The 15,697-nt window shown below is 43.5% G+C and overlaps 1 protein-coding gene across 5 annotated transcripts in view; it reads left to right on the top strand.

Moving 5' to 3' along the window:
* The window catches only part of LOC140388049 (uncharacterized), a 110,949-nt gene that overhangs the window by 11,028 nt on the left and 84,224 nt on the right, over nt 1-15,697 (top strand). For all 5 annotated transcript variants that reach the window (XM_072471643.1, XM_072471640.1, XM_072471642.1 and 2 more), the window contains exons 3-9: nt 328-402; nt 520-748; nt 3,986-4,103; nt 6,375-6,465; nt 10,553-10,644; nt 11,925-12,114; nt 14,572-14,697. In XM_072471643.1, coding sequence (XP_072327744.1) covers nt 328-402; nt 520-748; nt 3,986-4,103; nt 6,375-6,465; nt 10,553-10,644; nt 11,925-12,114; nt 14,572-14,697 — 921 coding nt within the window. The remainder of the gene's footprint in view (nt 1-327; nt 403-519; nt 749-3,985; nt 4,104-6,374; nt 6,466-10,552; nt 10,645-11,924; nt 12,115-14,571; nt 14,698-15,697) is intronic.

Raw genomic sequence — 15,697 nt, 5'->3', positions numbered from 1 at the left:
CAGCAATCGTTGGAATTGCACAAGTTCCACATGGTGCCAGTGCTAGCCCAGTAACATGTCCTGAATTGCTCCGGGACCGGCACTGCTTTCGGGGCTGTAGAACTCATGCAATTCAGTCCCGGCGTTAGCACTTAGTCTCTGAAGGGGGAATTCTGGCCCTAGTGTTTGTGGATTTTGGATTCCGGACTGTAGAGATTACATTATAGTGTTTAATGTCACAGGTTCTATTATCATGCTTAATTTAAAAAAAAAGAAATGTAATTGTATAAGCATAGAAATATTTCCATTCATAATTCACTTGGATATAAAACTATATTTTTGCATTAGATCAGAACCAGGCTTCTACTATCCAAGACTTCAAGCGGGCACTGGATGGTCCTCCTCAATCACTGCGAAATCATCGTGAGTGCCTTATGTTGAGTAGTCCAAATGCAATTAGACAGGCATGCGATGAAGCTGAACCTATCAAATAAATAATCCTCAAATGTTGTAACGGAGGGAATTGTCCTTTTCTTCCAGATACCTGCAATACATGGGGAGCTGGAGCATTCAAGAATTTTGATGGTGAAATGTTCTATTTCACGTCAAGCTGTGAGTTTATCATGAGCAGGCTTTGCAAAGGTCAGCTTGATGATTATTCTGTGAAAATCCGCAGAGGATCAAATGGAAATCTGGATCATGTAATCATCAAAATTGAAACCACCTATATTGTTTTGACAAATGGGTCAATTCAGGTTAAAGGCCAGATGTAAGTTAAATGCTGCAGGCTTGCTTTTGGTATTCTTTAAAATCGTTGAGACAACTATTACTTGTTACATACTTTCAGCTCACCCTGCCCTAGCACCTAACCTGTTAATATATTTGGCATTTAACTTCAATGTAACACTAACGCTGTAGCAAGAAAATGGGAAATCCTTTCAAAATAGGAAACAATAGAACACTTCTTCTGTCAGAAGATACAGTGGCTAGTTTGTAGGTTCTTTAAAAAATATAACGTTTTTTAAAAAATAAAATAGGGTAACTTTGTGATCAATACTTAATGCAATATTACAAAATATTCTTTTCTTTTAAATTGTGTAAAGCTGTAGAATATTGAAACAGGCTATCCAACAACAAAAAAATGGATCTCCAATTTACTTACATATATCATGTGGGCATTGACTTATTTATTATACCATAGAATGACAGTGCAACTGTGTGAAAGGCAAATAGATTAGAAAGTATAATTATGCTAAATTCACTCAACTTTCATGAACAGCTTACTCCAATTCAGGGTTGCTGAGACTCCACCCTGACAGACATTGGCATTGGGCAGGGTACACCCAGGATGGGATGCCAGTCCATCAAAGGGCACACACACATAGGCTGAGGGGCAATTTAACATGGACAATCCTGCACGGCTTTGGACTGTGGGAGGAAACCAGAGCACCAAGCAAAAAACCCACATAGACACGGGAGAATGTGCAAACTCCACACAGACAGACATCCGCGGGCAGAATCGAACCCCGGTCCCTGGAGCTGTGAGGTAGCAGCGCTAGCCACTATGCCACACCACCATGCGGCCCACTATGCTAAATTAGGAAAAGAATTTTAAGAGGAAGACAGGAACAGCAATTGCCAAAATATAAGTGCAGTTACATAATTGTCAGAATCAGTCGCTATCTAATAACGATACTGTTCATCTAGGGATGATTCATATTGACTTTCAACCATAAATTCCTAGATTTTTGAAGCTTGGTAGAATATGGACATTTCTCTCTTGTTTGTTGAAAAGTTTTTTTTTAAATATTGCCTTTCTATCCTGAAAATTAGATACTGAAATGTTGTGGCATCACATTTTTTGAGGCATAGTGTTTTGAAAATTTTATGAGTTTGGAACGTTTTAGCAAGAGGAACACTTTTACGAGGTTTATACCTGATCACCAATCATATTATGCAGAGCTGAATATTTTTCAATATTAAGGACAGTTCACTTTAACAGAATGCTTCCTCTCTACTATGTTTCTCTTACAATATTTTGCGCTTCTTTGCCTAATAATAAATATACTAAAGGTGGATTAAACCCACAAACTCCAGTTCATTTGGTCACCAATTCTAATTATTGGGTGCCTTTTCCCTTTTTGCCATAAAATTATCTGAAGATCCCATTTTCATTCATCATGAATTAACCACTGCAACACAAAAAGATTTTACTCAAGTATTGGAGATGAGGAGAAGGCAAAGGAGTCATGATTTTAATCTGAAAAGGTGTTTTAAGTAACTGAAGCGTGTAGATTACAAGTCGATATTTAGATTACAGGACAATATAGACAGGCTGGTTAGATGGACAGTACAGTGGCAAATGGAATTTAACCCTCAAAGACATTAGGTATTGCATTTTGGGAGGACTAACAATGCAAAGGAATATACAATGAATGATAGGAGCCTAGGAAGTACACACGATCAGAGGGATCTTGGTGTGTATGTCCATAGATTTCTGAAGACAGCAGGACAAGTAGATAAGATGGTTAAGAAGGCATAATGGATACTTCCATTTATTAACCGAGGCATGAAATAAAAGAGCAGCGAGCTTAAGCTGGAGCTGTATATAATGCTGGTTAGGCCACAGCTGGAGGGCTGTGTGCAGTTCTGGTTGCCACACTACAGGAAAGACGTTTTTGCACAGAGAGGGTGCAGGGGTGATTCACCAGGATGTTGCCTGGGTCGGAGTGTTTCAGCTGTAATAATAATAATCTTTATTGTCACAAGTAGGCTTACATTAATACTGCAATGAATTTACTGTGAAAAGCCTCTAGTCGCCACATTCTGGCACCTGTTCGGGTACAGGGAGGGAGAATTTATAATGTCCAAATTACCTAATAGCACTTCGGGACTTGTGGGAAGAAATGGAGCACCCATGCAGACACAGGGAGAACGTTCAGACAGTGACCCAAGCCAGGAATCAAACCTGGGACCCTGGCGCTTTGAAGCAACGGTACTAACCACTATGCTACTGTGCCACTATCAAGAGAGACTGAATAGGCTGGGGTTGTTTTTCTTGGAGCAGAGAAAGCTGAGAGGGGACTTGATTGAGGTGTATAAAATTGTGAGAGCAGAGATAACGTGGATAGGAAGGAACCTTTTCCCCTCGCAGAGGGGTCAATAACCAGGGGTCTTAGATTAATAGGCAGGAGGTTCATAGGAGATGTGAGGCAAAACGTTTTCACTGAGACTATGGTGGGAATCTGGAACTCCCTGTCTGATATGATAGTAGAGACATGAACCCTCAAAACATTTAAGAAGTATTTAGATGAGCACTTGAAATGCCACAGCATACAAGGCTTCGGACCAAGAACTGGAAAATGGGATTACAGTAAATCGGTACTTGATGGCCAGGGTGGACATGACGGACCGAAGGGCCTCTTTCCCTCTACAAAAAACCTATGACTCTATGTGGGTAGAGTGCAATGTGATGAACTTCATGTCAGAAAAGCTCTTTATTCAAGCTAAACCTTTGAACTACCTTCGAGACCCATTAAAGTGCTGTTCATGAACTATGTGAGGAATTATGGATTTACTGTGCCTTTGGTAACTTCCTAGTTAAGTCAGAATCCACAGCTTTGTCTTTGCATTACAGTTATTTTAAAAACAAAAATGGATTTTGGATTTACTGAACTTCTCTGAGATTACACAGATGTTTTACGCCTTTTCTTTTTCAATAATTAAACCTGATTTCAGAAACTAAAGGGGGAACCTGAAAAACAACACACGTTTTAGAGATAATAATCCTTACATTAATTCTTCAAATGCAGTTCCATGGTTACTATACTCTTGAGTTACCCAATTCCACAATGATACACACACCCACAGACACGTCTTATAATCTGGTGACAAAACTACTGCATTACCAGACACAGAACGGAGAGATAATTAGCATGGATCAAAGAAATTATTTGAAGAAATATTCCACCAATTTTTCCACTTAATTCCCTTATGACTATTATAGAAGAAATTTGCCATATGATGACAAGATAGTCAATATTCGGAGAAATGCAGATAACATCAAGATTGCAAACAAGAAGCATTCTGTATCCCTGATCTGGAACCAAAAAAATGCATTGCTGGTGAGATGCTTTTTAAGTGTAATATTCCTTTTCATTTTACTCTTCTTCACTCCACGCTTTTTAGTGCTGTTTTTTATTTATTTGACTTTCTTTTGTGAATGTGTATTATGTGTTCTCAAGATGAAAAGTTTATGCCTGTAGGTCAAATATTTCTTGAAACTGGCTCTGTGCATCATCAGAGAAATGTTATGAATCAATTTCAAGGATTTTTGGTATTTAATATTGCACATTTTGAGAAATTATTTTTTCTTACATCTAAGCATAGATGCAAACTTCCACTGGGCTGTAGGTTCAGGGTGGATGGGTACGCACCACCTGGCAAGGCGGCCATGCAGCTGCACATGCCATTGACAGCCCACTTTAAACCTGGTGCCTTGGGTCATATAGGTGACCCCCCCCCCCGATGTCCCCCAGGGTGCCCTCTGGCCCCAGCGAATCCACCAGGTGTATGAATGCTCCAGCATACCCTGTCCCATTTCGGCCCCGATCAGTGTGTGTGTGGGGGGTGTATTGTTTAAGCGCAGCTGCAGCCTATAAGCCCTACGAGTGTCCATCACGGACCCGCCGATTCCCACACCATTCTTCGTTGGTTTCGATGGTGTTCCACGCGACACTGGTGCTAGCCCCTCACCGGTAGCAGAATTGGTGCGGATTTGGCACCGATTTTTCTGACGTGTAAGTCCACGGATTCTCCATTGGCGTCAACACTTTGACTCAGAAATTGAGAATTTGGCCCCTGATACCCTGATAACAGAGAAGGTGAACCTTTCCCTCTGTAACTGCTGCATGTTTTCTTGGGATTAATGTTGAAGTTTATTTTGACGAATAACAATAGCTATTTTAGAAAGTGTCTCATATGATCCAATATTCATTCTGGAGAGAGGGATATGGATGGGTGCAAACAGGAGTTGGACCAACATTGCCCAGAAATAGCTCAGGGACAGACACAGTGTTTGCCAAATGCAGAGACAGGCTGTGCAAAAGGCTAGCCTTGGTGATCTGGGACTTCATCCCAGCTATAAAAAGCATAAGGCAATTAACATCCCTCACCCCTTACAAACCCTCACCCTGTCACACCTCCCCATGCCCCATTGATGCCAATCTAGTACCACCTCATGTCCTGTGGCCCCTTATACTTGATGTGTTAACCTATGCCTTTGTATCCACCCCAATACTCCTCATACCCTCATGGCAACCTCTCCCCCTCTATCCATCCCCATGGTTCATTTATAAAAAAAACATTCACAACATTTGCATTCCTTCAACTACATAATCCTTCCCCAAAAATAATTTCATTCAAGTGCTTAATCCCAGATAAAAATAAATATTTGCATTTATAATCCCACATCAATTTTTTTATAACCAGTTGGAGCTGTCACTCAAACTATGATCTGACATACACTCCCATTGGAATTGTGAAATCAGTCATGCAGCACAAATTATACAATGATAGTTCTCAGGCTTATGCCACTAGAGTCAAATGGCAAGGATAGATTTTTTTTTAATTGCACATTTTTTAAGAAGCATTTGAAGGCCAGGAGATTTAAGCGCCTTCTAGCACAACAGTGCAATGAGATTCAATTGTCTTGACAGCTTTATAATTCTACTAGGTTTAGCCACATTTTATGCATTTTGCACTTACTTTTAATAATTTCATAGAACTTGTCATTTATGAAAGGGCACCACCTCTGCAAAAGGTGTCCATGGACCTATCTAAAAGGGTACCCTACCTCTCCATATAAACTCCAGCAACTTTAGACCTTTTCCTGAAAAATGTAACGATACGCAAACTTCCACCCACCCCATTCCCCCTCGGTGAAAATGGTGGGTGCTGGGTTTAGGAGTGGGATTTCCAGAATTGGCTCTCCGCATTATTTTGGCTACGCTATATAGGCCCTCTCCATTTTTTTGAAATTTGAGAATCCAGCATCTGTTCATCCAAACCATTGGCTATTTAACTTCCTATTCTCCTTTTGCCTGCTGATGATTCGAGCAAGCCCGTCACTTTAATTATCCTGAAGTACTTCTGTAATAATGGCAACTGTCAATTTGATGTGATTTTATTAGTATGTCCTAAACAGTTCATTATTACTAATTGGGCTACATTGTGCGTGGAAAGGTGTGCAAATGGCCAAGAAAGAATACATTGAATATTTAGCTATCGATGATTTAGCCTGAGGATGAAACTATACGAAAATAATTTTTCCGAATGATCAAACAAGATAACTATTTTCGCCTTTATTTAAATATTGCATCCATTTTCTTTTTCAGCTAAAACTTCACCCGAGATACAGTGGAAATGTTTGTGGGCTTTGTGGAAACTTTGAAAAGAAAGGGAATGTGAAGAGCCAAATGAAAAGCAGTAAGAATAAACACTCAATTTTTTTTAAGTAAACACCCATTTTCCTACCAGGTCTTACCATTTTTCTCGTATCTCACCTGCAGGATGGGTAATTTTTCAAAATAATGCAAAACTGGTCTAAATTGAATTCACAGTCGATTTTAATTCTTTTCTCTCCTGAATTTGATATGTTTTTCAACACTGGATTGACATGTCATTATTTCCTATTGTAGAACTTTCTGGGCCACTGCTGTCAGATTTGAAGGCGGCGGGGGTGGGGGTATTAGCTAGTAAAATTCCTTCTGCCCACCACCAACCAGTCTGAAATGTTATTGGGCCAAGGGCAGTTGTCCACCCTCGCCCCAGTTGCAGTGGCACTTTCCAACTTTTATCCCTGATTCCCGCTTGCAAAAAAAATCGTTAGCACTTCATTTGCCCACCTCATCACTTGCCCCATCTGCTTACCAACATTTCAGCGACCAGGACGTACAGATCCTTTGAGTCTTTACTGTACAGTTCTGTAGTCCCTCTCTGGTCAAACAAAATATTGCTTTTCTACTCTGCCTAAATTCATGCTCTCCCAGATTATGCTCTATCTGCCAAATTTCTGCCTCTCACTTAATCTCTCTGTAGATTCTTTGGGTGAAATGTTTCTCATTTTTCTGCACAGGGGACAGGAAAAGCAAATTGGAATCTCCCAGCCCTGAGGATGGTTCCTTTTGGAGACCACAAATGAGGCCGGACCAAGTAGATTTAAGAAAATTTGGTCTATTAAGACATGCTAGTATTTACAATATGTACGGGTCTGAACTATCGGTGCCACACCTAGCCGACATTATACAGGACTTAACTATGGATAATTTAGGGTTCCCGCCCCATTAGCGGGGAGCTCGTATTCGGCGAGACTCATGGAGAGGTTAATTGCTCCAACCCCGTAGGTTCGTGCGGGTTATAACAGTTTCCTCCTCCATATTGTTAGGCAATGGGTGAAGAAAAAAGGTAAGGGTGCCCTGAAAAAGTTAGAAAAATAGAAACAACCCACATAGAGCATTCTTCCAGCATGCCAACCCTGTCCCCCTACCCAGCAATAAATTCCCCCCTGCCACCCCCCCCCACCACACCCATCACCACCACAGAGCCCCCACCACGGACACAGAACACACCCTACAACAAAATACCCCCGGCACTGCCCAGGCACTGTTCCCTGGCACTAATCCCTTGCACTGTCCAGGTAGTGTCAGGTGGCAGTGCCATGTATTGCCCCAACATGACCCTCTCCCCCTTCAGGACTGTACTCACCTGTGCACGTGCGATGGTTTCTGGTCACCAGGTGCATGTCTTTGTGGACCTGTCGTGAGTCACGCAGTTTTGAATGGATTAGTTAATGTGGGGGGACTATCAGGTGTAAAGGCCTGATAATGATATTTAAATATATTCAAATGTGTATCCAGGTGTTCAACGTTGGGATATCTGTTACATCATTAGTGAGCGATGGGGACATTCACAAGATTCATCCCATTGGCATAAAATGCTTTATGGGACTCCCACAGGATTGTCCACCCCTGCACGCTGATCCCAACCCCCAACCCCCGAAAACAGGAGCACAAAATCTCTCTCCTTTATATCAAACACTCAATTAAGAAACATAATTTTCCTTTCACAAACCCATGATGACTCTACCTGGTTGTAATATAATTTTCTAAACATCCTGCTATTGCCTCCTTAATAATGTGTTCTAGCGTTTTCCCTCTGATAGATGTTAGACTAATTGACCTATACTTTCTTGCTTTCTAGCTCTGCCCTTTCGTGAATAGACATGTTATATCAGCAATTTTGCAACCCACTGGAATCTTTCCAGAATCTAAGGAATTCTGGAAGATCACAGCCAATGCATCTATTACCTGCACAGCCATTTTTTTAACACCCTAGGATGCAGGCCATCAGTTATAGAGGACTTGACAATCTTTAGTTCTAATAGCTTTCCAATGTATTTTCCCAGTGATTGTGATTGTTTAAAGTTCCTAATTCTCTATTACCTCTTGATTTTCAAGGCTTCTTGATATGTTTTTGAGTTTCAGCCCTTCTAAAAACTCTGTATGTAGCTGTCTATTGTCATCTTGAACTTTAGTTCTAACTTTGTATTTAAACAATTCAAGTGCACTGGGGGATTTACTACATACATGGAGAGCTGGGAGAGGCCTCCCCGGGACTCCCGACAGCCGTTGTGCCTCATGAGATCTAACCAGGGCACCAAGGGCGGGACCCAGTCTCGCACAGTTAAGTGGGTAAGCCATGCTGGCGCCGTGCCTCCCCAAGGAAATACCAGCCGGGTGCCAATTTAATACTGGAACTGCATCGGGGGGTCTCCCTGGCCATTGGAGGTCCCTGGGTGATCAAGGACAGGGTAGGTGGCACCCTGGCTCTCATTCTGGCAAACAAGCACCTTGGCACTGCCAGGTTGGCACTGCCACCCTGGAACTACCAAGGTGCCTGAATGGCACTGTCAGGCTGGCAGGAGCACTGCTAGGGTGCCAGGTAGCAGTGTGAGGGTGTCCATGTGCCCAGGGTGGCATGCCAAGCATCAGGGCTTGAGGGGGAGTCATTGCAATAAAAGGGATGAGGGGGGTATGAAGGGTGGGGGGCTGAAGGGCCAGTATGAAGGGGCCCTGAAAGGTTGAAAGGATGAAGGGTGGAGGTCCTCAAAGGGGGGGGGGGCCTGAATGAGTTGTGGGAAGGCCTGAAAAGGGGATGCCCTCAACGACTCCATAACGCAGTGTCTTCATTGGGGGTGTGTGGGGTGGGGTCCATGTGTGTGTGTGGGAGGGTGACATTGTCTGTGGGTGGAGGGGTGTGGGGACCCTCATCTCACTTAGAGATTGGGGCACCTTTCAAAATGGCGGCCCGATGTCTGAGGGACCGGTTTGGTCAGCGAGTTCAGCTCTCAGTGGTGAAAAACGTCTGGGCAGGATTTCACTAAATGGGAACAAAATCCCACAGCGTGTATAGCCTTGTGCTTCCCGGCACTCGCAACGTCGAGAAACGCAAAGCTATTAAACAGCACATGGGCTGGATGGGGGACTCAGCGGGGAACGTTTGACCGAGGCCACACATAACCCCATTCTCTGCACTGAGGAGCTCCATTCGCTGGAGTTTTTATGACACTGCCATGTAGTTTGCAGGGATTTCAGCAAACCATTTGACAAGGTCCCACATGAGAGACTTATAAAGAAGGCAAATGCACATGGGATACAGGGGAACTTGATAAGGTGGATTCAAAGCTGGCTGAGCTGTGGGAAACAGAGCGTGATGACAGACGGCTGCTTTAATAACTGGAAGCCACTGAGAGGCGATCTGATTGAGGTGTATAAGACTATGAGGGGCTCCTCAGTGTAGCGAGATATCGTGACACGTGATCTCCGGAGCCTCTGAAGCAACCTCTGACCCCCCCAAGCCCCAATGCACTATGGGAGGGTCCCCGGGCCCATTCTTGCACCTCCCAAACACCCGCACAGGGCACCCCCTGCCCAATTGCCACCGCACAAAAAATGCCAGCTTGGCACCTTGACAGTGCCAGCCTGGCAGTGCGCCTGCCAGCTGACAGTGCCTCCTGGGCATATTGGTCATGTCAGTCTGCCACCCAGGTGGCACCAGCAGTACCAGGGTACCAGCCTACCATAGGGCATGCACCTGGGGGTCGCCAATCTCCTGGGAGACCCCCACGAGTGCTATTCCGTCTGGTCCCCATCTTGTAGAAACCTGGACTAAACGGCACTTGTTGGTTGCATCGAGGAGTCAGGAGATCGGGAGACCATTTAAAAATGGCGTCCCGATCTCTCCCTGAACTGAGGAGTTCCAGCGAGCAGAGCTTCTCAGTGCAGAAAATGGGACCACGTGTGGCTTCGGCCTCGTGTTCCCCACTGAGGCTCCCAATCTACCCGAATGGCCATTAGATAGCACTGGGAAACACCTGGCTAATCATGCACGCCATCGGACTCTATTCCCATTTGGGTATATCACACATTAGCAACTTTTTCGTTAAATCGTACCAATGATGTTAACCAGATTGCAAAGCATGGAGTGTCACCCTCTCTCTTTCTCTCTGTTCTAGTGGATGCCATCTCAATCCGTACACACTCTATTACACATGGTAGCTGTCCTATCAAAGTACCTGGAGATCTACACTGTTCAGAAGGATTTCCTGTAAGTTATTTATTTCCAGGGGGTGCTGTATTACTGCAAACACAAATCAATGTAGTACAATTTGAACCTGATCTGGGTTCCAGTAAATAAAATATATTGATCCAATGGGACAGAACATTGAGCTACAAATTACAAATAAATATCTTCCCAGAGGTGAAATAATTAGATTACTCCATTATAGGAATATAAGAAATAAAAGCAGCTGTAGGCCATGTGGCCCCTTGAGCCTGCTACATCATTCAGTAACAACATTGCTGAACATTTACATCAACTCGATTCCTCTGTCCTACTCTGATATCACTCAATTTCCCTGGTGGGCAAGACTGCATTGATCTCAGTCTTGAATGTAGGTAACAATAGAGCAACTAGAGATGTCTGTAATGAAGAACGAAGATTCATCACACGCTGAGTGAAGAAATTTCTCCTCACCTCTGTCCTAAATGACCGATTCCTTATTCTGAGATTTTGATCTCTAGTTTTCTAGAACTTCCAGGTAGCATCTACCCTGTGAATGACTTTAAGAATTTTGTAAATTGAAATGAGATCACCTCTCATCCTTCTGTACGGCACAGAATATATCCCAGCCGAAATCCGAGGACCGTCACGATTAATGTTTTCCACTGACAGCGCACCCCGGAGGGTTTCCCAGCAGCATGGTGTGGCTTAAATCGGAAATACCATTGACTAGCGGCAGGAAGAGAGAATCCTGCGAGGGGCAGAGCCAGGGTACTGACTGTCTGGACTTTACCCTCTCCTCCCTGAGGTCCTAACTTACCTCTGCATCCCCGGCGGATTCTGTTCGTCAGTTTCCCATTTGTAAAAGCCTGTCGGAATCCCGGTGGCGTGACATCACACTGTCGGGGATGGACTTTCTTACTTGGCGAGATTTTCCAGCCAGAAGGCCCATTAATTATATTTAAATTAATTCAATGGACTTCCCACCGATTGCATAGCAGGAACCCTGTTATGTCACTGGTCAAGGGTGGGGGCAGTCAAGTGGGGAAATCCCGCTGACATAATAGCTGTTTTGAGACTCCCCCTCGATTCTCCACCCCCTTTGCCATTCCCGCCCATTGAAAGCAGGGGTGGAAAATTCCCCTTAAAAAATCTCCCTGACTAAAGGGATAAACTTGTCTTCAGGAAAACTGGAAATCACTCGGTAATGCAAAAGGTATTCAAGCTTAATTGGAGACATTCAATTGTCGTAGATTTCACAGCTTGAGGATTCAGATTGGGTTTGCATATCTGTAATGTTCCATTGTTGTGTTTCTTTTCATCAGAGCTGCATAAAGCCAATATCAAATCATTTCACTCAGTGCAAAAGTTTTCCCCTGTATCTCAGCATTTGCTTGAAGGAAGTCTGTTCTTCTCCAAGCGAAGATCAGGTCAACTGTCGCACTTTAACAGAACTTGCACACGAATGTGGGGCAGAAGCGCTTCATCCTGGTTGGAGGGAAACTGCAAGATGTGGTACCTTTTTCTGCTTATTTAGAAAATAAAACCAGTAAATAGTTCACATTTAAAGCTCATCAGTAATTTTACTCTGAAAGAGAAGATATCTCTGTAAAAACAAAATACAACAAATCGTGGAAACCTGAATTTCTGAACAATCTGAACAAAACATGCTGCAAATGCTCAGCAGGTCAGGTAGCATCTGTCAAGAGAAACAGAGTTAATGGCCTGGATTTTCACAAGTTGTAATGATTTGGAAGCGCTATAAAAATGACAGACAGGTCCCGATTCCAGTATACCTGGCCCCAGTCCCAGCTTTCCAGTTTTCAGGAGTTCCTTGTAAGGATGTGGGCTGATTCTGGTCACTAGCCCAGAACCTTGAATTTCTGACATTGCCAGATCCATCGTTGGGACGGTCATGTTGTGGTCCTCCACGATTTTCATGGAATTGGGCTTTCAAAGTGTTATTGTTCATGCAGCGGCATGGTGGCTCAGTGGTTAGCACTGCTTCCTCACAACGCCAGGGACAAGGGTTCGATTCTGACCTTGGGTGACTATCTGTGTGGAGTTTGCACATTCTCTCTGTGTCTGTGTGGGTTTCCTCTGGGTGATCCAGTTTCCTCCCACAGTCTAAAGTTGTGCGGGTCAGGTGGATTAGCCATGCCAAATGCCCCTTTGTGTCCAAAGGTTAGATGAGGTTACCGGGATTGGATGGGGGAGTGGGCCTAGGTCGGGTGCTCTTTCAGAGCACTTCTGCGCTGCAGGGATTCGATAATTCCTCTGGCACCACAGGGCATTGTGTACCCTGCAATGCAAGGCGGAGCAATATGAAAGGCAAGTTCAAAAGGGCCCTCTCATACCCCCTGACCAAATCATGGCACTTCCAAGCGCATTGACACATTCTATTCTATATAGAACCAATATATCTTAGAGTAACAAGGATGTGTGAAAAAATCTTAAGGAACAGTCATTCAGTCATAATTTTAAAAATAAATTTAGAGTACCCAATTATTTTTTTTTCCAATTAAGGGCAATTTAGCGTGGCCAATTCACTTAACCTGCACATATTTGGGTTGTGGGGTTGAAACCCACGCAGACATGGGGAGAATGTGCAAACTCCACACGGACAGTGACCCAGGGCCGGGATTCGAACTCTGGTCCTCAGCGCCGTAGGTAGCAATGCTAACCATTGTGCCACATGCCACCCCCAGTGATTATTGTAATTGTGATTTTAAAAAGTCCTATTTCTACAGGACAATGAAAGTGTCAATCATCCAGACATTTGAAAGTATCAGTAGCAGAAACTTCAAGCAGTGGAAACATATTAACCTTGTGTAAATAATTGTGTACCTGACAAAAGAGATCAGAGGGGTAAAGCTGTCAATCAAGCAGATTTTCTCTGGAGCTCAAGTTTTCATCGTTTTCATAGAATTTACAGTGCAGAAGGAGGCCATTCGGCCCATCGAGTCTGCACCGGCTCTTGGAAAGAGCACCCCACCCAAGTGTTTCAACAGAGTACTGAATTTCTGGACACTCAAGCAAGCCTCATTATGCATTATTTACTGAGAATTCAGAGATCTATTACTCAGTTGAAACAATGGAAACCAAGAGAAAACATTGATTGACTGAAAGCTCAAGCTCCCTGATCTCTGCTGACAATTTCCTATTTATGCAAGGTTCAGAGGTTTCAAGAATTTGCAGTTTCATGTTAATAATGCTTAAAGGGTCTGGATGATTGACACATGTATTACCCTAAATAAAAAATATTTAACAGTCAAAGTAATGAATGAATGTCCTTTTTTAAAAGTGTTTCTTCCCATTAGAAATTTAGCACTGTAGAGTTCATACAGTGAATAGGCATGGAAATGCCATAGCCTGGCATGGGGAATGATGGGTAGTGGGCTGGGGGGGGGGGGAGGAGGAATAGCCTGACATGTAGCAGCATGTAGGCCATGGGGGTGAGTGGAGAGGCATAGCTTAACATTGGGGACATGAGGTGGCATGGATAGGACCTTGGGAGTTTGTGGGGGGTAAGAAATGAGGGCTAGGGAGCCTTACTACTTTCATTCCAACTTGGTCAAAGTCCCACAGAACTAATGCAGGCTTTTGAAACAAGTCGCCTTGGCAACTGGCAGGTCCTGTTGTTGCCGCCAACCTTTTTATTTCCCATATTGGCTGGCCCGACTGCAGCCTTCACCCTCCACCCCCCCCCCCCCCCCCCCCCCCAACACCCATGAAAACTCTTTCTTTGTGGACACTTTCTGCTGAGACGGGCGTGGGAAGCTCGGACTTTTCCTATCGCTACCCGCCTTCGGTGTTGGAAATCCATCCAAAGTAATATCTCAGGTCGATGACCTTTCATTAGAACACCTTCTGATGAAGGATTATCAACCTGAAACGTTACCTCTTCGCCTGCAATGATATTTGTGTATTTGTACTCATTATAATACAAAACATATGATTTCTCTTTTCCAGAAAACCCTTCTTGTCCTGAGAATCAGATTTATAAGGATTGTGGTTCAGACATCATTCCAACATGTACTGATCCAAACACTCAGCAGAAGAAAGACGTCTGTGTAAATACTTGTGAATGTCCGGCAGGTAACAATATTGTTTTGACTGAGACAGGTTTATTATCTTTCTTGTTATGGATCCAATTTTATGGATTAAACCAGCCTCCTGTGGTGTTGTACATGGATTTTTCAGACCTGGTTTGGAGGTTGAGGGAACCGATTTGAGACGGTGGATGGATAACGCATGAGCAGAGGGCAGGGAAAGCAGTGAGAGAAATGTTAGAGGAAGAAAAGAGGCATGCGATGATCAGCTAATGAAGAAATAGAATCGATGAAGATTGAGATTCCGTGGAGGGGAAATGCAGTCGGGGAGGAAGTTGGTGTAAAAGTTGAGAGAAAATGAGATAGGGGGAAATGTGTTTGTGGGGATTTGAAAGAAGTGACAATTGAACAGCACCCAATGAGGAAAATGAAGGCTACCCTCTTGATCACGGGGGCGGGGAATGATTAGGGTAGGGTTGGACTTGTTGTGTTCGAGTGCTCAGAGTTGAAACGTTGTTCCATATAGGGTGAGGGGTGTTGAAAATCTAAATATTGTTCGAATGCTACTAAGGCAGGATCACAAATTCACAGGAGTTAAGCATTTCACTTTGCTGGTGGATGTGGGTTGTGGCAAGGAGTGGGGAATGGTTGGCTGTCAATAATATTCTCAGTAGGCTTTAATTTGCTGTGGTTGGCAGCCAGGAGGCACGCGAGAGCTGCGGGTGAATTTTCCCATTTCAGTATCTTTCCTCTACCAAGACTGTATTGGAGGTAAGCACAATAGTATGGTTTGCAAAATCTGTCTCTTTCCATTGGTGCGAGGACTTTGATGATCACCATCCCATTTGTTGTTTCGTGCATGAAATAAAATGAAGTCTATTAGAGACTTGATGGAGAATTTAAAAACTGCCTCCAATAGAGGATAACATTCACACAATGTTCAATTTATATTAAATCAAAGCAAATTACTGTGGATGTTGAAATCTGAAACGAAAGAGAAAATGCTGGAAAATCTCAGCAGGTCTGGCAGCATCTGTAGGGAGAGA

Source organism: Scyliorhinus torazame, chromosome 13 (genome assembly GCF_047496885.1).
Source record: "Scyliorhinus torazame isolate Kashiwa2021f chromosome 13, sScyTor2.1, whole genome shotgun sequence".
Taxonomy (NCBI): domain Eukaryota; kingdom Metazoa; phylum Chordata; class Chondrichthyes; order Carcharhiniformes; family Scyliorhinidae; genus Scyliorhinus; species Scyliorhinus torazame.
Note: the sequence above shows the minus strand (reverse complement) of the source record. Positions and strands in the feature narration are given on the sequence as shown.